General features: G+C 32.8%; 2 protein-coding genes, 2 non-coding genes and 1 pseudogene across 4 annotated transcripts; 3 read left to right on the top strand and 2 right to left on the bottom strand.

The window, feature by feature from the left end:
• Nucleotides 1-1,987: 1,987 nt before the first annotated feature.
• On the bottom strand, nucleotides 1,988-3,856 carry LOC120150587 (putative pectinesterase/pectinesterase inhibitor 28). The gene is made up of 3 exons (XM_039163243.1): nucleotides 3,336-3,856; nucleotides 2,952-3,304; nucleotides 1,988-2,403 (listed from the first exon to the last, which is right to left on the bottom strand). Exons 1-3 carry the CDS (start codon nucleotides 3,854-3,856, stop codon nucleotides 1,988-1,990), a joined length of 1,290 nt encoding a protein of 429 aa, XP_039019174.1.
• A 1,799-nt stretch (nucleotides 3,857-5,655) lies between these two features.
• Nucleotides 5,656-7,369, top strand: LOC120150294 (probable ribosomal protein S11, mitochondrial). Its single transcript, XM_039162986.1, has 2 exons — nucleotides 5,656-5,867; nucleotides 6,504-7,369. Exons 1-2 carry the CDS (start codon nucleotides 5,750-5,752, stop codon nucleotides 7,115-7,117), a joined length of 732 nt encoding a protein of 243 aa, XP_039018917.1. The 5' UTR covers nucleotides 5,656-5,749; the 3' UTR covers nucleotides 7,118-7,369.
• Nucleotides 7,370-7,539: 170 nt separating this feature from the next.
• LOC120150668 lies at nucleotides 7,540-7,641 on the top strand. Its single transcript, XR_005518545.1, has one exon. It is a non-coding gene; the product is annotated as a small nucleolar RNA snoR69Y (small nucleolar RNA).
• A 144-nt stretch (nucleotides 7,642-7,785) lies between these two features.
• Nucleotides 7,786-7,873, top strand: LOC120150666. Its single transcript, XR_005518543.1, has one exon. It is a non-coding gene; the product is annotated as a small nucleolar RNA snoR53Y (small nucleolar RNA).
• Nucleotides 7,874-10,512: 2,639 nt separating this feature from the next.
• Nucleotides 10,513-12,837, bottom strand: LOC120150299 (annotated as a pseudogene).
• Between the last annotated feature and the right edge of the window lie 10,637 nt (nucleotides 12,838-23,474).

The following is a 23,474-nucleotide window of genomic DNA, read 5'->3' as shown; positions in this document are numbered from 1 at the left end:
CTTTATAGATCCTCCTAGTAAAAATATTATTGATCAGTGTTTATCTTTTATCATTTCTAGCTGTTGCAAAAGGATGATGCTGCCACGCTCGAACATGAAATAATTGAATAGTATGAAAAATATAAAATATATATAAACAAATATTATAATTGATTAATAAATAAATATGTTTTATTTACATTTTAAATCCTATTGAACTGAAATGTATCATATCTTATATTTTAAAATATTATACTGTCGATTGGATTCTAATCTTATTTAATAACTCTATATTAAAATAGACTAATTCAATAAATCAAGTTTCCCTAAAATTTTCTTCAAATATATGAATAAATAATAAAATATAAAATTCTTACTCTAATCGGGATATAAACAAGTCAATGCATAAGTTAAAATGCTTACTATGATAAGCCTTCAACTATTAGGAAAATTATAAATCAACGAAGCTCTTCGTTATATTTCAATTATAATATATTAAAATTATTTTTATTTTTTCATTAAAATGATTTAAAATATAAATAAAATACATTCACATATTAATAAGTTATAATATTTGTGTATATATATATCATTTATTGTATTATTCAATTATTTCATGTTGGAGTTCTTATTAGGTCATTTTCCCTTTTTTTATTGCCATTAACTATATATATTATGTCATGATAGATTTGTCATTTGAATAGTGCAATCTAGTGGTTGGGGCATTTGCTTCCTCTCCTCACGTCTTGGGTTCAAACCTCACCAGTATCAATTATTGATTTAATTTTATTTTCTATTCATTCAATTGGTGACACATCGTCTCCTTCGTTAAAATTTAACGGTAGGTGGCTTGATTGACAATATTTAAATAGTTAGTGACCCGATTGACAAAATTGAAAAATTAGTGGTTAAAGTAAAATAGATAAATAGTTAGGTGGTGAATAGTATAGTTTAACTAAAAACTAATGTTTTATAAATATTGTATTTTAATTAAATTACAATTAGATTTTTAACTAATTTATAATTATAAGTTTTGTACTTTATAATTTAATGTTTTATAAATTAATTTAATGATGTTTATCGTTAACGGTGCTCATTCACGCTCGACGAACATTGTAGAATTTTTTATTACAAAATAATGTTTATGGTTATTAAAATTGTTTTTAAGACAATTAATTATTTTGTAACTGTTATTTGATCTTGTACTATTTTATTCCTATTTTAAGCTAAATAGAGAGTTTTTTTTTAACTTATGAGACATACAAAAAAAACGGTTTCTCTCAAATGTTTCACTTTCAAAAGCTTTCAAGCTTCTTCCACGTTCTATTTCTTAGAGAATAGCAATATCACCTAAGTCTACTCTATTTCTCGGGTGTACGAAATTTGGAGAATCGTGTTAATCTTATAGGGTCGTTCGTCCCTTATAATGATTACACACATCAGGCGAATTCGTTTCTAAGATAATAATAAATACTACGACACGGTTAATTGATTTCTTGCTTGTTTATTTTATTATCTAATCTCGTTTTGCAGTAGTCTATTTTTCAAAGGACAACGAATGAGACATGATAAAATATTTTTAAAGTGAAGAACTAAGCTTGAAGATGGCCGTGTAATCACCAACGAGGAGAGATTGAAGCATGAAGAAGGCTGAGCATTAAACTTCATCTTTATTACTAAAAGAACTCATCAGTACATGCTAATGTATAACCCAAAGATGTAACTAACTAACGGGCTGTTGTAACGAACCCATCTAACATAAATCAGTTTTGTATTTAACTGATAGTTTTCTTAACACTCTTTCTCCTTTGAATTTATCCTCAGTCTCTCCTTTCCTCTTACAGTTTTTGTGTATTTTTATTTTCTGGTTTCTCCAAACCCACATCAAGTCTTTCCTCCTTTGATACCGCCTAATGTTGTGGTGCAGGGAACTTCAGTATGCTTGATCCAAGCGTCACCGACGGCGAAGAACTTAGGAGGAAGGTATTGAGCAGCGTCCTCCGCGTAATCATCTTAACGCGCTTGGATGTGGAAGCACAAGGTATGTGCATTCTTGGGTTTTAGATGCAGATGCCATGTCTGTCCAACCATCTGGGTGCACCATATCATCGATGTAAGTTTCCATTATAATTGTTGTTGATAGTGCCCCCCATGGGCGACCAAGGTATACCGGGAACTCGTCCTTCACCGGAGAAAGCTCAGGAGCAGGAATGATTTGGCCGCCGTGGATAACAGTCCCCGTCGGCAATTTCTTGTCACTTCTCTTTTGTACCGTAATAACGTTTTGCTTTCCCTTTTGTGGCTTTCGAACAAGGAATGTGCAGTTCTGAAAAATCACCGATGCATCACCAAAAATGAAATCGATTCTTCCGGAGATGGTGCAGTCCCGATAGAATTGTCGTTTGGTGAAAGCATAAAGCGTGTCTTAGTAACCGTCTATAGAACAATCGAAGAAGACTGAATCTCCCGACTGTACTCTCAACGCCACCGCTTGCTTTTTCATTGGCCGTGTGAGTTCTCGAACGCAATGTTTTTGGCAATGAAGTGGTTTCCATCCACAGCTACCACGCATTATATACAATTATCATTAACATATACATGATAAATTATATATTTAATCATTTACCTATTATTAAGGTTATGTTTTTATCATCAAATTATTTAAAAAAAACATATTTAATTTTATGTTTCAGTCATCAACAGTTACAAAATAAACAAAATTATCAGCATAATAATTTTTAAATTTTTTCAATGATGAATTAACATTATCTTATAGTGACACATCAATATTATCTTAATTTTATAAATATGAATAATCAAAACAGAATCAAAACATAATATTAAATATGATTTAAAAAAATAGATAACTAAAACAAAACTACGAGAATAGATAGGTGACTAAATATATAATTTACCTTATACATGTATAATTATCGAATGGGTTAATAATATGTATAAATATATATAATTACCGAATGTTGCAGTGAAGAAGGTAGTGGGATTTCCACCCTGACCGGAGCTGATATTTCCAGTGATTCGGGTTTTGTCTTTACCATCTGCGATGAGTACCACGTGCGCCATTTCAGAAGGGATTTCCACATTCTCGGCGTAAACTCCTTCCTTGACGTGTATCACAAAAGGCTTGGTGGATCTGCGGGGGATTTTTTGTTTGGCTTCATTTAGGGTTTTGCAGTATCCACTGCCGTCCTTGGCCACAACAAGATCGGGCTTCAAATTAGCTGACAACAGTCTTCGTGCTCCTTCTGGTATATTTAGCTCAATATCTTGGTGTAGCCGACGGCGATTCCATCCTTGATCCTTTTCTCTAAACGAAGTCCAATTAAATGGCCGAGAACCGGAAGTCTATCCTCATCTTGTGTAGTAGTCGACGGCGGCGATTCCAGTTCTGATTTCTTTCTCTAAAGGAAGTCCAATCAAAATGGACGAGAACTGGAAGTCGATCCTCATCTCCGAGTAGACGACGGCGGCGAGCGAAGAGTCCCTCAACCTGCAACTGCTGAAGCTGGTCTTCTAATTCACATGCTATTGCAAGTCCAATTCTGCTGAGTTGCGTCGTGATATTTAGAAACTTCTTCATTTTGAGTGAAGCATGGGATTTTGATTTCGTTTTCTGGAACCTATCCAAACAAGCTTGTTGGTAAGCAATGGTAGCACTGAACCAAATCTTCATATCAGCCAACAGTTTATGAATTTTAACGACATCTAGCTCCTCAACCACATCAAATGATTTTTCAAGTTCATGTACAGTATAATTCAATAGTATTTTGCAGGCATCTAAAACACTTTTGGTCCCTTCATCTTCCTCAAGTTCCCTCAGGGTCGTTGAATTCTCCATAGCTCGATTCACATGCTTCATGGTCGCCTTAAACGCTGCTTGAACCAGTTCTTTAACGTCCATCTTCCGGCTTCTTCTATGAGTTGTTCTTCACATGTATCCTTGAACTCCGTTGGTTGGCAAATCAACTGGACTGCCTTCTTGGAGGAAGAGATCTGAGCATTTTTGTTCCCATTTGAGGTTTCTTCGTTTGAATCGGTGTCTTTCTCACCGCCAACCCCAACCGTCACCGCAACCACCACAGCCACCAAGAGGCAAGAACTGACGGCGATGATTGCGATCTTCCTCTTCCTCTGAGCATCCTCAGGGTCAGCCATTGTCGAAATATATACCAAGTTATATTGAAAAACAGCAATAATAGAGGAGCAGAAAATATTTTTTTTCTTTTTTTGCCAACTCCTTCGAAGGTGATTGAAAGTTGATTTTTCTCCGTTATAAGAACACGATCCAATTACCATATGGGTTTGGGAACGTCACAAAACTTGAGCTTCGGCAACCATTTCGCAAGTCAAATTGATTTTAGTCGATCGATATCATCAGCCACACATTATTTTTAGCTAAAACAATCAAATCACTGAATTGGTCTTGCACTTGTTATTGGTTTCAGATAAATTTGTACGTTAAAAGTTTCTACTTTTTAATGTTACGTCCACAATATAATAAGTTAAATAATTTTAATTTAAATAAATTTTTCTTAAGAAGTAATTATATATTTATATATATATGTAGTTATATTAAAGATGGTAAAGGTATTGCCAGTTATGAATCTAATTTGATAATATTATTATAGAATTCGATTTTAAAAATATTTTTACATACTCAAATTATCAATGATGATACATCTTTTTATGTGACACATAAACAATTTAATGGAACTGTTATAATTTAGAATATAATTGTATGACATTTAACATTATGTATGAGACTAATGTGTAAGGAGAAAGTTACTGATTCTATAGTATGCATCATACTACTTAATTCACTATTTTGAACTCCACACCAAGTATTACTGAGCTTCAACTCCCATTATTTGAGGAAATGAGGTAATACTGAACTCGGGGAACTATGCATGCGGTGATTAGCGGATGAAAAGATAGTCAGGGACTTGTTGGCATGTTTATGCATTTGTCATGCTTGTCTGATATGTGAGATAATTCTTGTATATAAATTAAATTATGTAACGAGCATGATTTTTAGTTACTTTATGCACATAAAAAGTACACAGGTCCGTCCTAGAAAATATGTGGGCCTGTGCTGTTTTATTAGAATGAGGTCCCTAAAATATGGGGTCCCTAATTTTTTTTTTCTAAGTTTAACATATATTTTTCAAAGTATGGGGCTCTTAAATTTAGGGGTCATCTGCCAATTTTTTCTAAGTTAGTATATTTTTTAAAATATGGAACCCCAAGATTTTGAAGCTCAGTAATGTATCATATTCTACATTTGTTAATGGACGGGCCTGAAATAAACTAAACCTTGTAATTTCATTTCTTGTTTTGTTTCCTTTGGAATTGACTTGATATTCAAAATCCCAGACTTCATATTAAATGGAGGTTTTCGTATTTAAATTATTTATGTTTTTAAATAATTATGTCTTATTTTTAACTTGTGTATTTTTAATATCTTACTGGACTTTTAAACTTACTTTGGATTTTTTGCATACTTAATTTTGAAAGAGACAATTAATTTTATTTTTTGTGACATCTTAGAATTGACTTTAACGTCTAGGCCTAAAGTATTACGGTTAAAATTTAATACAGTAAGGTGACTAAAAAAGAATAACAATGATAGTTGAGGTATTAAACAAGTAGTTTACCCTTTATTCTATGTTTCTTGATTATTATTGTACAGATCGAAGTTTTAATTTTAACCGAGCAAAGTCTGAAACCTAAGGGAAAAACCCGTCTAAGAAAAATGCACCTTTTCTCTTCAGTTCGACAAGCTCGCCTTTTCTCTTCTTCACCTTTGCTTCAACGCTTTACCAGCTTCAGATGGGTCTCTCAATCTTCCTCCGACCGCTCTAGTTTTCTTGGTAAGTTCCTTCCTCGTTTTCTTTCAATCTCGTTTTTGATACATCAGATGGGAAATTCTGCAACAATTTGAGTGTTTAAGTTCTGGCTTTCTTATTCCATTTGGGGTAGTAATATAATTCGATGGATGTTAAAAACTAAACTTTGCAAACTTTGGAATTTCTCATTGAGTAATTTCTTCAAACAGTTGTTGGGCATAATCTAAAAATATATTTTTTATTAACATAGTTGCTGTATCACTTTTGTGAATCTAAATATAGAGTTGGAAATGTCGTTGAATTCTCGCCTAGTTGATTTCAATTCAAAGGAATATAATTTCTTGTATCAACTAAACATAGGGTCACTGTGATGTATATATAGAGGGAGCCGGGATCCGTTCGTGTAAAACTCTGTTTAGTTTTACACTTTTTTAGGCCCGTTTGATGAGTGAAAATAGATGGATATAACTATTAGAGTAAGTTAAGCAACTTTGAGCAAACTTGGGATGAAATGGTTTGTGAATGTAATCTGTGTACTAAGTGTGAAATTGGGATAAAGTAGTGTATATGTACTTGGTTTGCAATCAGTGAAGGGCTTCATAGTTGAAAAATATTTGTTAATACACTTTTCGGATTGGTATAACTGATTTTATTTTATAGGTTGTTTAAAGAGTTACAGTGCTGGTGCACAATTTCCTGGGAATGATGGAAATCCGGAGAAGAGTTTTGGTCAACAAACAGAGAAGGAGAATATCTCTGCTACGTATACTTCGTCTTTCCGGAATAATATTCGTCCTTTAGGTCAGGCAGACTTCAGGTCGGGTGGGAATCGCAGGTCCATGGATTTTGTGAGGGAAGTTATAGATGGAGATACAAGGGCAAACTATAGGGGCTCACAATTTTGGTCAGACAATGTTGTGCAGAACGAACATTTTGCACACATAAAGCTGATGCGCAACAATACGTTTGTCACTGTGACAGATTCCAATGGGAATAAAAAATGTGGAGCCTCGGCTGGAGTTCCCGGACTTTTAGGAGCCTCGAAAGTGTCCAAGTATGCTGCCGAAGCAGTGGCGGAATATGCAGGACGGAAGGCGAGGAGAATGGGGATTAAGTCGGTTGTGGTAAGAGTGAAAGGCTTTACCCATTTTAAGAGGAAAAAACAAGCGATACTTAGTTTTCGTGAGGGCTTTAAGAATCCTATTGTCTATATCGAGGACGTCACACGTCATCCACATAATGGATGCCGGCTTCCGAAGAAGAGACGAATTTAACTTCTTCGCTTTCTTTATCTTGAAGGCTTGATAGAGATTGTGAAAGTATGTTGGTTGCTGTTTCCATGGTACTCCTTTATGTAAAACTCCAACTCTTTCGTGTTTTTCGATTTTCGTTTCCTTCTTTAGTTCTCCATAAATTTTCTGGTGTGTCTGATAGACTGTTTTATTTGTTATCCGATTCTGATGTAGAAGCTGTTGAGATGATATGTCTTGCTTTATATCATACCAAATGGTTAGTTTTTCTTCATAGATTTCATGTTCTTTATCTGTCTTGTTTATGATTTTGTTGAATCATTGTCAGGTCTTTAAAGTACAAAATTCGCCTCTTTAATTCATACTATTTTTCTTTTTTCTAATTTTGTCGAAGAAGCTTTCATTTTTTGATTAGCCTTGCCTTGTGGTTCTCTTCTTTTCATTGAAAATTTATCGATGATGATAAATGTATAACCCCAGCTCATTATGAGACCTTTGTGTAAGGTCTGGGAAATCATTCTTAATCCAACATTTATCTGAGTCTCTCTTCAATTTTCCTTTAATGTTTTTTAACCTCTAAAATCAGCATCGATTTTTATAATTCTATATAAGTCCCGAATTTTCGATTTTTATATTCATTTTGTTAAATTTTCATATCAGATTATTATTTTTATTATTTGTGCTTTTGAAAAGTTCCCAATGATGCTTGAAATTTTAAACCATGCCTAATGCTGATAATCCAGTGATTATAAAGTATCATTGATATATTCTGAGGGAACTTCATTTTTTCCCCTTAATTCTTTTATATTTTACTAACAAGTAGTCTACTATTTATGAAATTCGATTGATGAGAAACTTGTAAAATTTTAATTACCATACTCCTTTTCTTGTGTTGGTCAGATGTTTTGTTTCAAAGACAGACTCGATGATCTATATAATTAATCAATTAGGTGATGACTATCGGCTCATAATTGCTGTCTCGCGTGATCTATATACTTTTATCAAAAACATCTATGGCATGGTATAACCTGAAGAGATAGCTTCCTTCCCTTAATTCTATGATCGAGAGGATGACACGCATTGGCCAGAATAGTTCTCGTTTGAAAATCTACTTGACTCGATGTTATGAACCCAACAAAACATTTGTCGAAAGAGATGTACGCCTCCTTTTCTTGTCCTACAAGCAGAACGGAAACATGCTCATTTTCTTCTAGATTCAAGTCACCCATCGTATGTTCCAAATCACCCATGATTAGCCGTCAAGGAAAAATACCTGTCCATCAAGCTTTTCTGTCGGCCTGTCCATAAAACCAAAGTAAAAGAATAAAATCCGAAAAAACGTATAGAAATATAATATCAATTATAATTATAGTAATTAACAGTTACTTGCAATTAACAGTCTCAAACAGTCGGCAAGCATGATGGTCAGTCAGTGGATGGATGTTTGGCGCCAGAGATGGTGGCCGGAGATGATCGACCGTTGAAAATAAGATTTGAAATTTAAGATTTTAGGGGTTTTTTTGTGATTTAAAAAATAGATTTTTTAAAAAGTTAATAATATTTTTAAAGTTTTTCTAAAATGTAAAATTAAAAAAAACTGACACTTAACGATATTTCTAACAATGTTACGATATAGATACTTAAAACTATAATGTTAAAAATGTTAAATATTTATTTTGAGCAAAAAAAATTGTAAACACCTAAAATTAACTTTAGGTATAATTTAAGCATTTTTTTTACATTAAGCCATTGTTTTTTTAGGGTAAATTACGCATTTAGTACCTAAACTATTAGCTTTGGTTCGTTTTAATACCTAAACTTTTAATTTTTTCAAAATCATGCCTAACGTAGTTTTTATTTCATTCTAGTACCATGCTATTAAAAACTTAATGCGTTTAGTATATAAACTATCAGTTTTTATTTGCTTTAGTACCTAAACTTTTAATCTTTTTTAGAACTTAACGTTAAGTTTTTAACGGGGTATTAAAATGAAACAAAAGCTAAATGTTAGGCATGATTTTGAAAATTTTAAAGTTTAAGTATTAAAACGTATCAAAATTGATAGTTTAGGTATTAAACGCATAGTTTACCCTAAAAATAATGGTTTAATGTAAAAAAAATACCTAAACTATACCTAAAGTTAACTTTAGATGTTTAAAAAGTTTGTTTGTCGATATAATCAAATCTGTTCATATCTACATTTTGTTCGAGTTTTTTAGATGTATTTTTAATACTTTTCTTGTATGATCCTTATTTAATCTCAAGTGATTAGTTTCTTGTGTCTATAATTATAAACATTATTAATTTATGCTTATAATTGTAAATCTTTATTATTTTTGATTTTTTTTTCTTTTTAAAAAAACTAATAACTTTTATTTGCATAAAAAATATTTTTAATCTAGATAACTTTTCGAGATCATGCAATGGTAAGAACCAAATGTCTCATCGCCGTTTCCATTCTAAAAAAAACACGTCGTTTTGGTCTTTAATTTTAAATTTTAAACTTTGGATAAACTACCAAAATTGTTACTTCTTTTTTTATATTTATATACTTTTACTCACAAGTTTTAAAAAGTTAAGTTTTGATCACTTACGTTATAATTTTATTAAATTTTGATCACTGAGACGTTAAATGTCGTTAGTTTGATGGTGTGATACATTAATAAAATAGCTTAATTTTTATTTTAACACCTAAAATTTAAATAAAATATTAATTATAAATCTATTTGTAAATCCAAAACAGTTTAGGAACAAAATTTTAATTTATATTGTGTCAAGTGTATAAAACTTTTAATCTTACCCAAATGTATCGTATATTTTTTTGACAAAAAAAAAATTGTGCACGTATTTCCCTATTCTTACATTTGCCTACATAATAAGCAATGGGCTCCAACTTTTATACCTCTGGATTCAACGAATTGGATCTAACAATTCTAATAATTTCTAGGGTAAATTACATGTTTAGTACTTCTATTATCACTTTTATTCTAATTTAGTCACCTAACTATTATATTTTTCAAAATTATACCTAACATTACATTTTGATTTCATTTTGATCATCCGTAGATAAAAAGCAAACAAAATTGCATACATGACATTTTTAAAAAATTAAATAATGATGTGACACTATCCTGTGATTACATATTAATATACTCATTAATTTTTTAATAATAAATGACTAAAATAAAACTAAAACATAACGTTAAGTATGATTTTGACACAAAAAATAGTTGGATGATCAAAACAGAACAAAAGCGATACCTGAGATACTAATCGTGTAGTTTTCCCTAATTTCTATGTAATATGGTCGATCGGTTTTGTGTTCTATGTTGTTGGACAAATAGCAACTTAACACCAGTCACTCTTGTATTTCAATTATTTTCCTTGTTCCTAATATAATCATTAAAGATGGAATATTATCAGGCAGGCCTAACACCTAAAACTCCACATGTAACATAAAAGCTACACCTTATTCAATATTTTGCTTAATACATACATCAACGTATTCACTACGAACAGCTTAACAGACCATATATTTCGAGCGCAGCAAATGCTCTTTGCCGTGAACCCAATAATGCGGGGCTTCTGCCCAGAATTGCAGCAGCTTTATAAGATATCGTCAACAATTGTTGACAATAGCAGCCCTTGGGCAAACTCACATCTTTTCGCCTTTTCTTCCTGATCCTTGACCGAAAGGGGAGACGACTTGATGGTTCTGTCACCGAAACAAAAAATCAGAATGAGTAAAGCCAAAAACCACAATAGGATACAGAAGAACTCTTTGAGATGGCAATACCAAACAAGAAGGCTATGACAAGATTAGTAAGATTGCAAGTGAATAACCACATAAAATATCATACATTCATAACACCTGCCTCAAGCAGCCGGGGTAGAAATGGGGCAATCAGATTTTAAAACACAGTAAAACTTACCTTTCCACCTTTTTCATGTCTGAACTTTTCTTAGTTGTGCTTGTTTCGGTAGAAAACAGAGGTTGATCACTAACAAAATCATCAACCATGGGTAAAATAAATGAAGACAACAATGGATCAGGTGCTGAATTGGATGAAGATACTGTACAAGAAGAACCACCAAAGAGGGCCTGTAGGTTTCCTTGTCGCAGCTCTTTCTTCAGAAGAGAAAGCTTTGAATGAGATCCGCCTTTATGAGGTTTCCTCTTGCGATGCAGGTAAAGACTCGTTAAAGAATGAAAACATATAAAGCAAATCCTTATAATAAGGTGACCAAGAAAGCTGGCAATGCTACTACTACTACACCAAAGGGGAAGAGAAGGATGGAATCATCTTGCCTATAGACTTAAAATGTCTTTCCGGTCCGAGCAGTTGAGAAAAAGGAACAAAGATAACAACATTTGCAGGTAAAAGAGAGAATCAACAACCAAATTCTACATGTTTGGCAGACTCCAATAATGATTTTAAGATTCATGGCACACATGGGCGTAGCCACCTGGGCTATGTGTGTTACTAGACACCCCAAAATTCTTTTGGGAGAAAAAATCCTTCATAATTTTTTTTAAAAAAATATTAGAAGTAAATTAACACCTCTTACAAATAATCGATACCCCTTGAAGGAAATTGACACCCACAGTCTTACCCCACCATACGACACATAAAAAGAAAGAACTCATTGATGAAACTTGGAGAGTAAATTCCAAAGACAATTCATTCATTAATAATAACTCAATAAAAAAGGATATCTTAAATATATTTCCATGTTGTAGTGCTATATGCGCAACCATATCCAGCCCCACCCTCATTTCGCAGATCGGACATACCTGCGAACCCAAAAACAACATCACAAAATATAATTTAGAGTCAGTAAACATCTTCAGATCAGTTGAGCTCTTAGCTCAAAACTTATTTCATCCAAATTTTCAATCCATAACAAAACATCAATGTTTTAACAATCAAAGGAGTCATTTAAGCTTTCCAGGCAAAAGCTTGAAATTTTGAACTACCAGAATCCATAACAAACAATCCCCTTTCAATTCCTTTTAGTCGACCAATCAAATTCAAAGCTTAACTCCGTTAAGCGAACTATGCGACTTTGAAAAAATCTTAAACATCATGTGAAAAATAAGAAACCAATATACCCTTCTTACTTATACAAATAAATAAATAGCAAGGCATGATGAATTCGAACAAGAAACGGAGAGATATACCCCGTTTATAGCCTCAATTGGATGTTCATCATCAATGTGACTGCACAAGCCAACCATGTCGAAATACTCTGAACAAAAAGGGCATGAAAATTCCTCTCTTATATCATCTTCTCCATCTATTTCTCCAAACCCCATAAACACATCTGCATTTTGAACCCATTTTCACAAATTAAATCATTAATAATTAAAGGCAAAAAATATTCATAAAGATCTCATATTCCGGTGACAAATTTAAATCAGGTTACTACCTTCTCCTTCATTTTCCACCATACACAGAGAAAAGAAGATAAAATATTTACGTATTTAGCCGCAAAATGGAAGTACAAAAGAAGATGGGATATTAGAAGCTTACTAGATGGTGATTGAATCGCTGATTGGTAGACGAACAACCCATGAATCGGCATCCATTTCTAAAACACCCTCCTTTTCCAATCCAAAGAGTAAAATATAATTTCCGGGAATTGAAATTTGAATTCTTTTGAGCTCTGATCTTGGATTTTGATTTGAGAAAAGAGGAGGAAGCTAGTTAGGTCTTTGGGTTTTGATGTAAGAAGGAAAGAGCCGTTTGTTTTGTTCCTCTTTGGGGTTGAATTTCATGGAAAAGAAAAATATTTCTATAGATTAAAGGATGGGTAAATTACACAAATGATCATTAATGTTTGAGTAAATTTTTTTCCACTGAAGTTTTAAAAGTAATAAATTGGTCACTAATGTTATCAATTTGTAACAAAACAATCACTAACGTTATCGATTTATAACAAAACAAACACTCGACTTTAACTGGAATTACTGTGGGTGACAAAAAACTAATGTGGCACATTAATCGTTGACCTGACACCGTTTGACCATGAAATAACCATTTTGACCAATCTATTTATTCAATCTTCAATTCTCCACTCACTACATTAAATTTCTTAATTTATGATGGAATTTTTATATGACACTGCATATAACGTCACAAAATATACAATAAACATGATGTTTTTTTGTTTTTGTCACATTTAGTGGTTGACGATATATATTTTATAACAATTTTAAAAATTGTCATTGAATTTCGTCACTATATATTTGTTGCCAAAATTTGTCTTAAAAAATTTTTGGTGGGAAACCTTTCAATGACATTTGGACAAAATTTTGACATTGTAAAATTGTCTCTAATAAAATGAAATTGTTAGTAACGATTTATTATTGTGACGATCCAATTTGAATTAGTGACATTGCAAATTGGTCACTAATAAGTTTTATTCGTGATAATTTAATTTTTCATAATATAGTTTATTTATAAATAACATAATTTTAATTTTTTTAATTTTAAAATTAAAAATATGAGGCTGGGTCAGTTTAGGTACGAACCCTCACATTCCAATTTAGGGATTAAAAGTTTGAGAAAGAATTTATAATTATTTAAGTAAAATTCATACTCTAATAGATTAAATTAGAGGAAATTTAGAATTAAAGTCATAAATTGGGAAAATGAAAAGTTTAGTGCCAAGATTGAAAACTATTAGAAGTTGAAGGCTTAACTCCACGATTTATCCTTCAAAACAATTTGTTTTATTTCCTCCGTAGCTCATCCGCTTAAATTCCCTTATTAAAATATCTTTTTATACTTTTTTTTATTTAAATTACGGTCTGATTGTTTCACTGAAAATATTTTTCGAAAAATGAAATCTGGAAAATGAATTACATTTATAAAAAAATATTTTCCAGTGTTTGGATAGTACATTGTAAAATATTTTACATTGTTTGGTTAATTTTTCTGAAAACAGTTTTCTGAATCTGTTTTTAATGAAGAAACATACATATTCAATATATTTTTATTCTTTACCTTTTAGTTTTATTAAAGGTTCATTTTATTTTTTATATAATTATATTTTTATAAAAATTTGTATTTTTATAAGTACATCAAACTAAGTATTTAGACAATATTAATAATTTATGTTGATTGTGTTATAAATACACTATTTTAGGTTTAAAATCTTCATGATGCTTATTCATTCATATTTTTAGAAATGAATTTCAACGTATAATTAATATTATGTAGGTTTATTTGATATAATATTAATAATTTATTAAAAATATATTATAAAAGTTTATAAATATTATGTAGGTTTAATTAAATGTACACCACATTAAAAAAAATAATACATAATATTGTAATAATAATAATAGTGTTAAAATGTATAATTAAAGGATTTATCACATTAAAACAACAATAATATCTAACCGTAATAATACAAGCAGCTTTCACGACAATACAAGCAGCGGTATATGCATTTTCGTTGAAACATTTGTCAATAGTTAAGATCACAAAGAAAAATCTTTAATTTAAAGAGGCAAAACCACAATTTTCCAAAATTGTCAAAAACTAAGGAATGGGAAGCAAAAGAAGAAAAAAAAGCATTTACATGTTAAATGGGAGATACTACTATGTGGGCATATGTTATGAGCATCGGAACCTCGAATCCTTCAGAAAGAGGCTAAGATCCAGAACATGACATGGGATGACATAGCAACCAAAATCCATGTGATGAACGCCAAAATTATTGATATTTCAAATTGACTGCATGGGAGGTGGCTTTGAGCCCTGCAGAAGTCCAAATCTCTTGCATACATGACTATAACCCCTGCTGATGAACATGTAGCTGCCAATGATAACATAGTTGTAACCTGCATATTCAAGAAAGGTTAGCTAAGTCGTATCCAATTTTGACTAAAAGAGTATCAAGGAAAAAAAGGCGCAAAAATTAAGTTGCATGTAGGACAAACCGATAGAAAAATAAGAAGATTGAATTTTGAGGTCCCTTAGAATTAACCCACTCATCGTCCTTGGACTTCCAATAAACACTTTCATCCTCTTCCTTTAAGCTAAGGGCAGGGTACCCACTATCCTGTTTAATAAATATAAAAGCGCTAAAATAAAAAAAGAGGAAGAAACGTGCCATCTAGCCTATCTACAGCTTTCTGAGCTTCATCGGCATACTTATAGCGCACAAATGCAAAGCCGCATGAATCACCAGTCCTGCCATCAAGAAAACAAAAATTGTTATCTATATAAATTCCGAACAACCAAAAAAGAGATGAAAAAAGAGAAAGAACCTTCGATCTTTGGGAATGAAGATGTCGACGACCTTCTCGTACTTGTCGAAGAGTGGAAACAAATCATCAACAGTCGTGCCTAAACAGATTCAAAATCAAACCAAATCGAAGGTTTCTGATTTCTGCCGAACTGGTGAAAATGAAAATGGAGATCAAGGAAGATGAAACATCTATTAAAAGGAGGTCAAGGAAGATGAAAATGGAAAGATGAAAATGGAGAAGATGAAAAGAGAGATACCTGAGAAGATGATCGTCTGCCTCACTAGTGAGAAAGAGACTACTGGATCGCGAGAATTTTCAGTGTGGAGCGAGGAAAAGGAAAATGACTTATTCTTTTCCAAACGGTAAGTCATTTTACGGTGGAAAGGGATAAGTTTTACGTTGACCGTAAGCTAAATTCATTGACTTTCTTGTTTTAAGATAATCAAACACACGAAAACAGGAAAAACATTTTCCGTAAAATGTTTTTCCCCAACAAAACCGACCCTTATTTATTCTATTGCCATTATTCTCCCATCCCAAATCCCGGGACTTTCCCCTTCCCCAAACCCTATCTTAATAATATAGCGCAGCCTAGTTTAACCCATTCCGAAAAATTCATCATTGTCATTCAGATTCTCCCATTCCATCTTTCGTTATTGTCACTCCCCCGCGCCCTCACGCCTCACCCCATTCTAAGACATCTCGTGTCATGGACTTCCAAATATTCTAAGAACCAGTCGTCAATCCCGATTATCCTCTTAATATTGCCTCACCGTCATCGACCGACACTGCCCTCTGAAAAGCAAAGCTTCACATAGGTAAGCAACGCCCATTGCCTGCTATTCACTCAACTCTTTCTTTATCTAATTATTATATTGTTATATTATCCCTAATATCTCTGTATACTAGTCGTTAATATATCATTGGTATAACTACTGTTATTATCTGTCATGACCCATGAGGCGAAAATAGGAAGAGATGAGAAATAATTGGGGAAAATGATGGAATTAGGGATTTTGGAGGAAGACAGATTTAATTTCATAGATCAAGCGGGAAACATATGTAACACCCCCAACCCATACCCGACCCGAATACGAGTCCGATGTGTCACATTGACTTTTCAAACTTTGACTCTTGACAAAATTCAAAGAAAATTTAAAACTTTCATTAAAGTAAAAGCAGTTTAGTTACATAATTTGACCACAATAACCAAAATCGATCAGAGCATATTTAACTCAATCAATTAGTACATGCCAACTATATTCAAAATAACAAAAATCATTTAACTCATCTATTTTCTGATCTAAAATCTTGTAAGGGAGATGCTGACCTGTATTGCTCCTCACAGCTTCTATATTCACTTTAGGTAACCTGCGGGTGAAACACTCACACGCTAAGTCAATGACTTAGTGAGGCATAAAGAAAACACATCTAATGGAATTCATACCCACTAATCATGCATGATTGTTTTATGCTATCAAATTATACAACTCATTTACATATACATCAACATATATTCATGTATATTATGTAACAGATACCAAAACCCCTATCACACATATATCATATCATGCAATTCATATCACACATCATATACATATATCACATACATTGTTCTCATATCACTAACCTGTTTATCCTTACTAATTCCCTTGTCATTACTTCAACTCCGTCATATGAGCATATAATGAATATAAACATATTATATATATTTTAATATGCCACAATACATTACTAATTTCTATAATCATATAATACATAAACGCATAGCATCTCATATCACAATGACATATATGCACTTCTACCATGTCATGAGAAATACACATATCATTATATCAAATTATGTTCTCTTTTCAAAGCCCATGTACACATGTGAGAACTATAGATATGTGAGTCTATAGAGGTTGTGCAATATGCTGTCACCACAGCTCGTATAATTGCACCGAAGTGCCACGTAGAATTGCACCGGAGTGCCGCGTAGAATTGCACCGTAGTGCCATATAATAATGTCCATAAGGACCACATATCATTCCTTAAGAATCATATACATATACTAGGGATCAAGTATGTGTCTCACCAGACTTCACACATGTTCCAAAGAATACATATATGTCCCGAAGGACCACATATCATTCCTTAAGAATCATATACATATGCCAAGGATCAAGTATGTGTCTCACCAGACTTCACACATGTTCCAAAGAATACATATATGTCCCGAAGGACCACATAGACCCTCGACTCTTGGCATGCCAACTATACCCCTTGCTCTCATGACACATAACATGGGCATTAATATTTATGTTAACATACATTCACATATACACATAGTCATGTAGTTCTTTCACATAGCTCATCGTCATATAAATCACATATCCCGTATACATATAAACACATGGTTCACTTACGCGTAGAACATTTTCATATAATCGCATGGTCATATAATATTTCATATAACATATATTTTCTCTTTCATATATCTCATATCATGTATCATATCTTGTGATCATATAATCATGTTACTTATAATCACATAACTTCTACTCATAGGGTTCAACATCATTAAACTTAGTTCACTTTTTCATATTATCATACATTTATACTCTTATATGTCCTATCAATAACCTATAAACTTACTCATATTCTCATATATACTATTTTAATATAATTTGTATAGTAATATTCTATAATTGTATCATATAATGATTTTACCCAAGTACTCCTTTATAAAGTTTATATTACAGATTCAATTAATATCATTCTATCCTATAAATAATTTCCACTTATTTTATATCATTTTCCCTTTTCACTCACATAAACCATCTATTTATTTAGTTCAATTTCTCATGACTTCCACAATACTCTTTAATAAAACTTTGTAGCTCTTCACTTTAATACATAAACCATAGTTTCCTTTAATTTATCAATCTTCTCTATATAACTTATGTATCCTTATTTATGCCCTTGAATTCATACTATTCTCTTAGAGTCTCCTAACATTTCTCGTATAATCACTTATACCATATCATATGACTTATACTTGATTATCTTATTCTCTCATGTTCATTTCATTTCTTATGACTCTATCATATAACTTATTCCATGTTCTTCCATTATTGCATAATAAAGTCTTACATAAATCATATAGCATATACAAAGCATATCATTATCTTTAGTCATGCATACATACAATCAATATAATACATATAATCACATATAGTTATAACCAACACATAATCATGTCTATGACTTCATGCATATTACTCTAGGAAATAGACTCATCGCAAGTCTTATTTCCATTAAACACTACATGTCACTAGTATGCACTCACCTTGGCCTCACTAGTCAATTTCAATCTCTTATCTTTCCCTTGATCGATCTTACTTGCCAAATGTTCCAGAATTGCTTTACGCGCAGAATCTACATAAATGTACATTTTGAGGCAATCATTAGATACCTACACCTTGTAATTGGATACTAGCAACTTAAACGAACTTATTAAACCCATATTCACAATTTTCCTTTAGGGGGAATTGGTTCCCTCCTGTGGGGGAATCAGTTCCCCTATGAGATTCTGGAATTTCTGGTTCGTTTGAGGGGGTATCGATTCCCCTAGCCCATAAATCATATTTTCAACACGAAATTTACTTCATTTCATCTTAAACACTTCATATTTCAACCTCTTTCATATACTAAACTCAAACACACATACTTAAGCCCATTTGTACTCATTTAACCCATCTTAATTCTCAAAATCCTCTCCTCTTAATGAAATTCAATAATTATACTCAAATTTCAACATGTTCTAAATTCCTTTCTATCACTCCAAATCTCTTAATTCAACTATTGACAAGTCAAATTCAACTTAAAATTCAACTTATCAACTTTATTTCAAGATTTCATTCAAAAACTCAAAATATTTAATCTCTTCTAATTCCACCATCCTTTGTTTTTTAAGATGATTTAAGCTTTCCTTAAGCTTAATTATCATCCAATAATCATAACCAAATCCTAAATTCAGCAAAATATCAACTAACAAGAGATCTTACCTTTGCTTATGGCTTCACGGTGGAAAAGAAGAGAATAAAGAAGAGAAGTTTGGAACTCTCTCATATTTCCCACGTTTATATAATACTCAAAAAGGGAAGATAAAAATATTTCCCATGAAAAGACCATTTTGCCCCTTTAGTTCATATATCTTTTCTATTTAATCCAATATTAAAATTCTTTACTTAAATCCCGAGACTTTTAATTTCATTTCTAAATTGAACACAAAACTTTCAAAGTTTGCAATTTAGTCACTGACCCTGATTTGGGATGTTACAACATACCTGAAGGGAAGCAGCATGGATCAGATGGTTATGGATCAGAGAAGAACCAGCCCAAACTGGAGAAGCATGAGCCCAACAGCCAGACAGCCTGTAAATGAATCCAAAGAAGGAAACGGTTAAGGGAATCTAGTTGTTATGCAAGGACAATACAACTGGCACTAAATTCTCAGCAATCTCAACTATATACTGGTTATAAAAAAACAAATAAAATTATGAATGAAAATGCTATGAAGTTCTTCCTTTCAATATATTCTTCTCTATTTCCTTTAATCCTTTCTTTATCCTATATGCAACCATAACAATTGGTATTCAGAGCAAGGTTATTTTAATCCAAAAGTACCAAAAAAGATTCAAATTGGGTAAAACAAGGAAAACACAGCAAATGACTCACAATGATCAACCGCCGGTCATTCCTGTTGATCCAGCGGAGTCCTCTGAAGTAGAACCAGTTCCAACTTGGTGGCTTCAACAACAGAGTGTTATGGAGCAGATGATACAGGCTTTGGAGACAACAACAAATGAAACTAAAAACATGCTCCAGTAACTTTTGGGATTGATGGAGAAAACTGGAACTGAGTCTGTACAATCTTCTCCTGCAGAACAACAACCATTACCAACAGCTCAGACTAAAACAATAAGTAAGTTGCCTTTGCAAGTCGTAGTTATCGATGATCATGAAAAGTATTCCTTTCAACCAAGACAGCTAGGAATTTTAGCTTCAAAACCTACTTTTTAGCTTCAAAACCTACTTTTTAGCAGGATCCTAATCAAACAAATGATGTTTTTAAGATGAAAGTATGAGTAAATGCAACTGAATCTGGGGAACAATCGACTATTAAAGGCCATCCATTTATGGAAAAACATTCAAACAACACTAATACTGGCATTTTTTCCAAAACCCAAAATTTTAACAAATGACTCACAATGATCAGCCGCCGGTCATTCCTGTTGATCCAACGGAGTCCTTTGAAGTAGAACCAGTTCCAACTTGGTGGCTTCAACAACAGAGTGCTTTGGAGCAGATGATACAGGCTTTGGAGACAACAACAAATGAAACTAAAAACATCCTCCAACAACTTTTGGGATTGATGCATAAAACTGGAACTGAGTCTGTACAATCTTCTCCTGCAGAACAACAACCATTACCAACAGCTCAGACTAAAACAGTAAGTAAGTTGCCTTTGCAAGTCACAGTTATTGATGATCATGAAAAGTATTCCTTTCAACCAAGACAGCCAAGAATTTTAGCTTCAAAACCTACTTTTTAGCAGGATCCTAATCAAACAAATGATGTTTTTAAGATGAAAGTATGAGTAAATGCAACTGAATCTGGGGAACAATCGACTATTAAAGGCCATCCATTTATGGAAAAACATTCAAACAACACTAATACTGGCATTTTTTTTCCAAAACCCAAAATTGAGCTCCAGTTCTTTGATGGTACTAATCCTAGGAGTTGGGTCAGGAAATATGAGAAATACTTTTCTATTTTTGTTGTTCCTGAATTTCAAAAGTTAGAAGTAGCTACTATGTACTTCACTGGTAAGGCAGAGGTCTGGTTTGATGGGTATATTATGAAGAAGAGTCGAGTTACTTGGCATTACTTTGTTTATGATATGTGTCATAGATTTTCTGCTAAAGGATGTATTGATGTGATTGATGAGTTTAATAAATTAACTCAAGTATCTTCTGTAGAGGAGTATGAAGCTTAGTTTGAGGAACTTCAACCCTTCCTTCTTCAAATTAATCATGAATTAGGCGATGACTATTTTGTTTCAAGTTTTTTGAGTGGCCTTAAGAATGAGCTGAAACATAAAGTAAAAGTTTTGGAGCCTAAGACTGTGGCTGAAGCTGCCAGAAAAGCAAAACTTTATGAGTTGTCATTGGAAGTGGAAAACAAAAAATTGAAAAGTGTTTCCAAGCCAGTATTGCAAGGCTATAATACTAGTTATAGACCATCTAATTCCTCCATGAGTTCACCCTTGAAAAACACTCAAGGTTTAGCCCATAACAGACATCAATTGTTGGAGTATATGAGAGTAAATAATATGTGTTATAAATGTGGTGATAAGTTCACTCTAGGCCATCAATGCAAATTCAAACAATTAAATTCAATGGAAGAAATGGATGAGCAGGAAGAATCATATGAATTACAGGCAGTACAGACTATTTCTGATAAACTACCATCAGAGGAAAATGATCCTGAGATTTCTATTAATGCAATAACTGACAATTCTGGAAGTAGCACATTAAGGATCCAAGGATTCATTAAAAGGAAACCACTTAGTATTTTGATTGATAGTGGTAGCACCCATAGATTTGTCACTAACAGATGGGCCAATGAAGGATTGAAATTAGAGGAAACTAATCCATTAGTAATCACAGTAGCTAATGGTGATAAACTTTACAGTACAGCAAAAGTAAACAACTAAGTTGGGAAATGCAAGACTTCACTTTTGTCCATGATTTTAGAGTTTTACCTATTGGAGGTAGTGATATGGTGATTGGAGTTGATTGAATGAAGAAATACAGTCCAATATTAATGTATTTCAATAACATGACTCTTAGCTTTAAAATGGGTGATCAAAATATTGTCTTAAAAGGGGGCTTGAACAGTGCTGCAATGAAGGTGATTTCAGGCAACAAAATGCAAAAGCTGATGAAAAACAATCCTGAATTGGTGGGGGAACTTTATATGTTAAATGCAGAGGTTAGTAACACTGACATACCTCCTGCAATCCATGCAATATTAGCTGACTATAAGGATGTATTTGAAGAACCTACTGGAATGCCTCCCAGAAGGAAGCATGATCATTCTATTACCCTAAAAACAAGAACTGAAGCAGTCAATGTAAGACCCTACAGAATGCCTTACCATCAGAAATCTGAGGTTGAGAGACAAGTGGCTGAAATGTTAGCTGTATCATTCATTCAAACCATTAAGAGCCCTTTTGCCTCACCTTGTTTGTTAGTCAAAAAGAAAGATGGCAGCTGGAGAATGTGTATTGATTATAGACAGTTAAATGCACTAACTGTCAAGAACAAGTTTCCTATTCATGTGGTGGATGATCTCTTGGATGAATTAGTTGGAGCTAAATATTTTTATAAATTGGATTTAAGATCTGATTACTGGCAGATCAGGATTACACCTGAAGACATTCCAAAAACAACCTTCAGGACACACCATGGTCATTTTGAGTTTAAGGTGATGCCCTTTGGGTTAACTAATGCACCACCTACTTTCCAGGCTCTTATGAATGATCTATTTGGAGATTACCTTAGAAAATTTGTTCTAGTATTTTTTGATGACCTTTTAATTTAAAGTTCTGATTTGCATAGTACAGCAACTAAGAACTGTTTTGTAGATTCAAAGGGCAAATCAGCTTTTTACTAAAAGGAGTAAATGTTTTTTTTGGTCAAACAGAGGTAAAGTATCTTGGCTATACTATTTCTCAACATGGGGTAGCTACAGATCCCTCCAAGATTCTATTCAGGAGTGGTCTATTCCAAGAAATTTGAAATCTTTGCGTGGGTTTTTGGGTCTCACTGGCTATTATCGAAAGTTTATTGAGAGATTAGTAAACCCCTCACTACAATGCTAAAGAATGACCAATTTGTTTGGACTGAAAAAGCTAAAAAAATCATTTCGCATCCTTTAAAAGTCTATGTGTCGTGCTCTAGTGTTAGCCCTACTAGATTTCAACAAAAGGTTTTGTTTTGAAACTGATGCTAGTTCCAGAGGTATAGGAGCAGTCCTATCTCAGGAGGGTAGACTAATTGCTTACCT

This window comes from Hibiscus syriacus, unplaced genomic scaffold, assembly GCF_006381635.1.
Source record: "Hibiscus syriacus cultivar Baekdansim isolate YM2019G1 unplaced genomic scaffold, ASM638163v2 tig00111022_pilon, whole genome shotgun sequence".
Taxonomy (NCBI): domain Eukaryota; kingdom Viridiplantae; phylum Streptophyta; class Magnoliopsida; order Malvales; family Malvaceae; genus Hibiscus; species Hibiscus syriacus.
The sequence above is the reverse complement of the archived record's forward strand: the minus strand, read 5'-3'. Positions and strand labels throughout refer to the sequence as shown.

What these genes read in the sequence shown, in the direction of transcription:
- LOC120150587 (XM_039163243.1), bottom strand. Translation starts at nt 3,856, where the DNA reads ATGAAGCATGTGAATCGAGCTATGGAGAATTCAACGACCCTGAGGGAA. An exon ending in AAGATGAGGATAGACTTCCG is followed by an intron (nt 3,305 to 3,335) that starts GTTCTCGGCCAT and finishes GACTTCGTTTAG; the next exon opens with AGAAAAGGATCAAGGATGGA. An exon ending in CTTCTTCACTGCAACATTCG is followed by an intron (nt 2,404 to 2,951) that starts GTAATTATATAT and finishes ACGGTTACTAAG; the next exon opens with ACACGCTTTATGCTTTCACC.
- LOC120150294 (XM_039162986.1), top strand. Translation starts at nt 5,750, where the DNA reads ATGCACCTTTTCTCTTCAGTTCGACAAGCTCGCCTTTTCTCTTCTTCA. An exon ending in CGACCGCTCTAGTTTTCTTG is followed by an intron (nt 5,868 to 6,503) that starts GTAAGTTCCTTC and finishes TTTATTTTATAG; the next exon opens with GTTGTTTAAAGAGTTACAGT.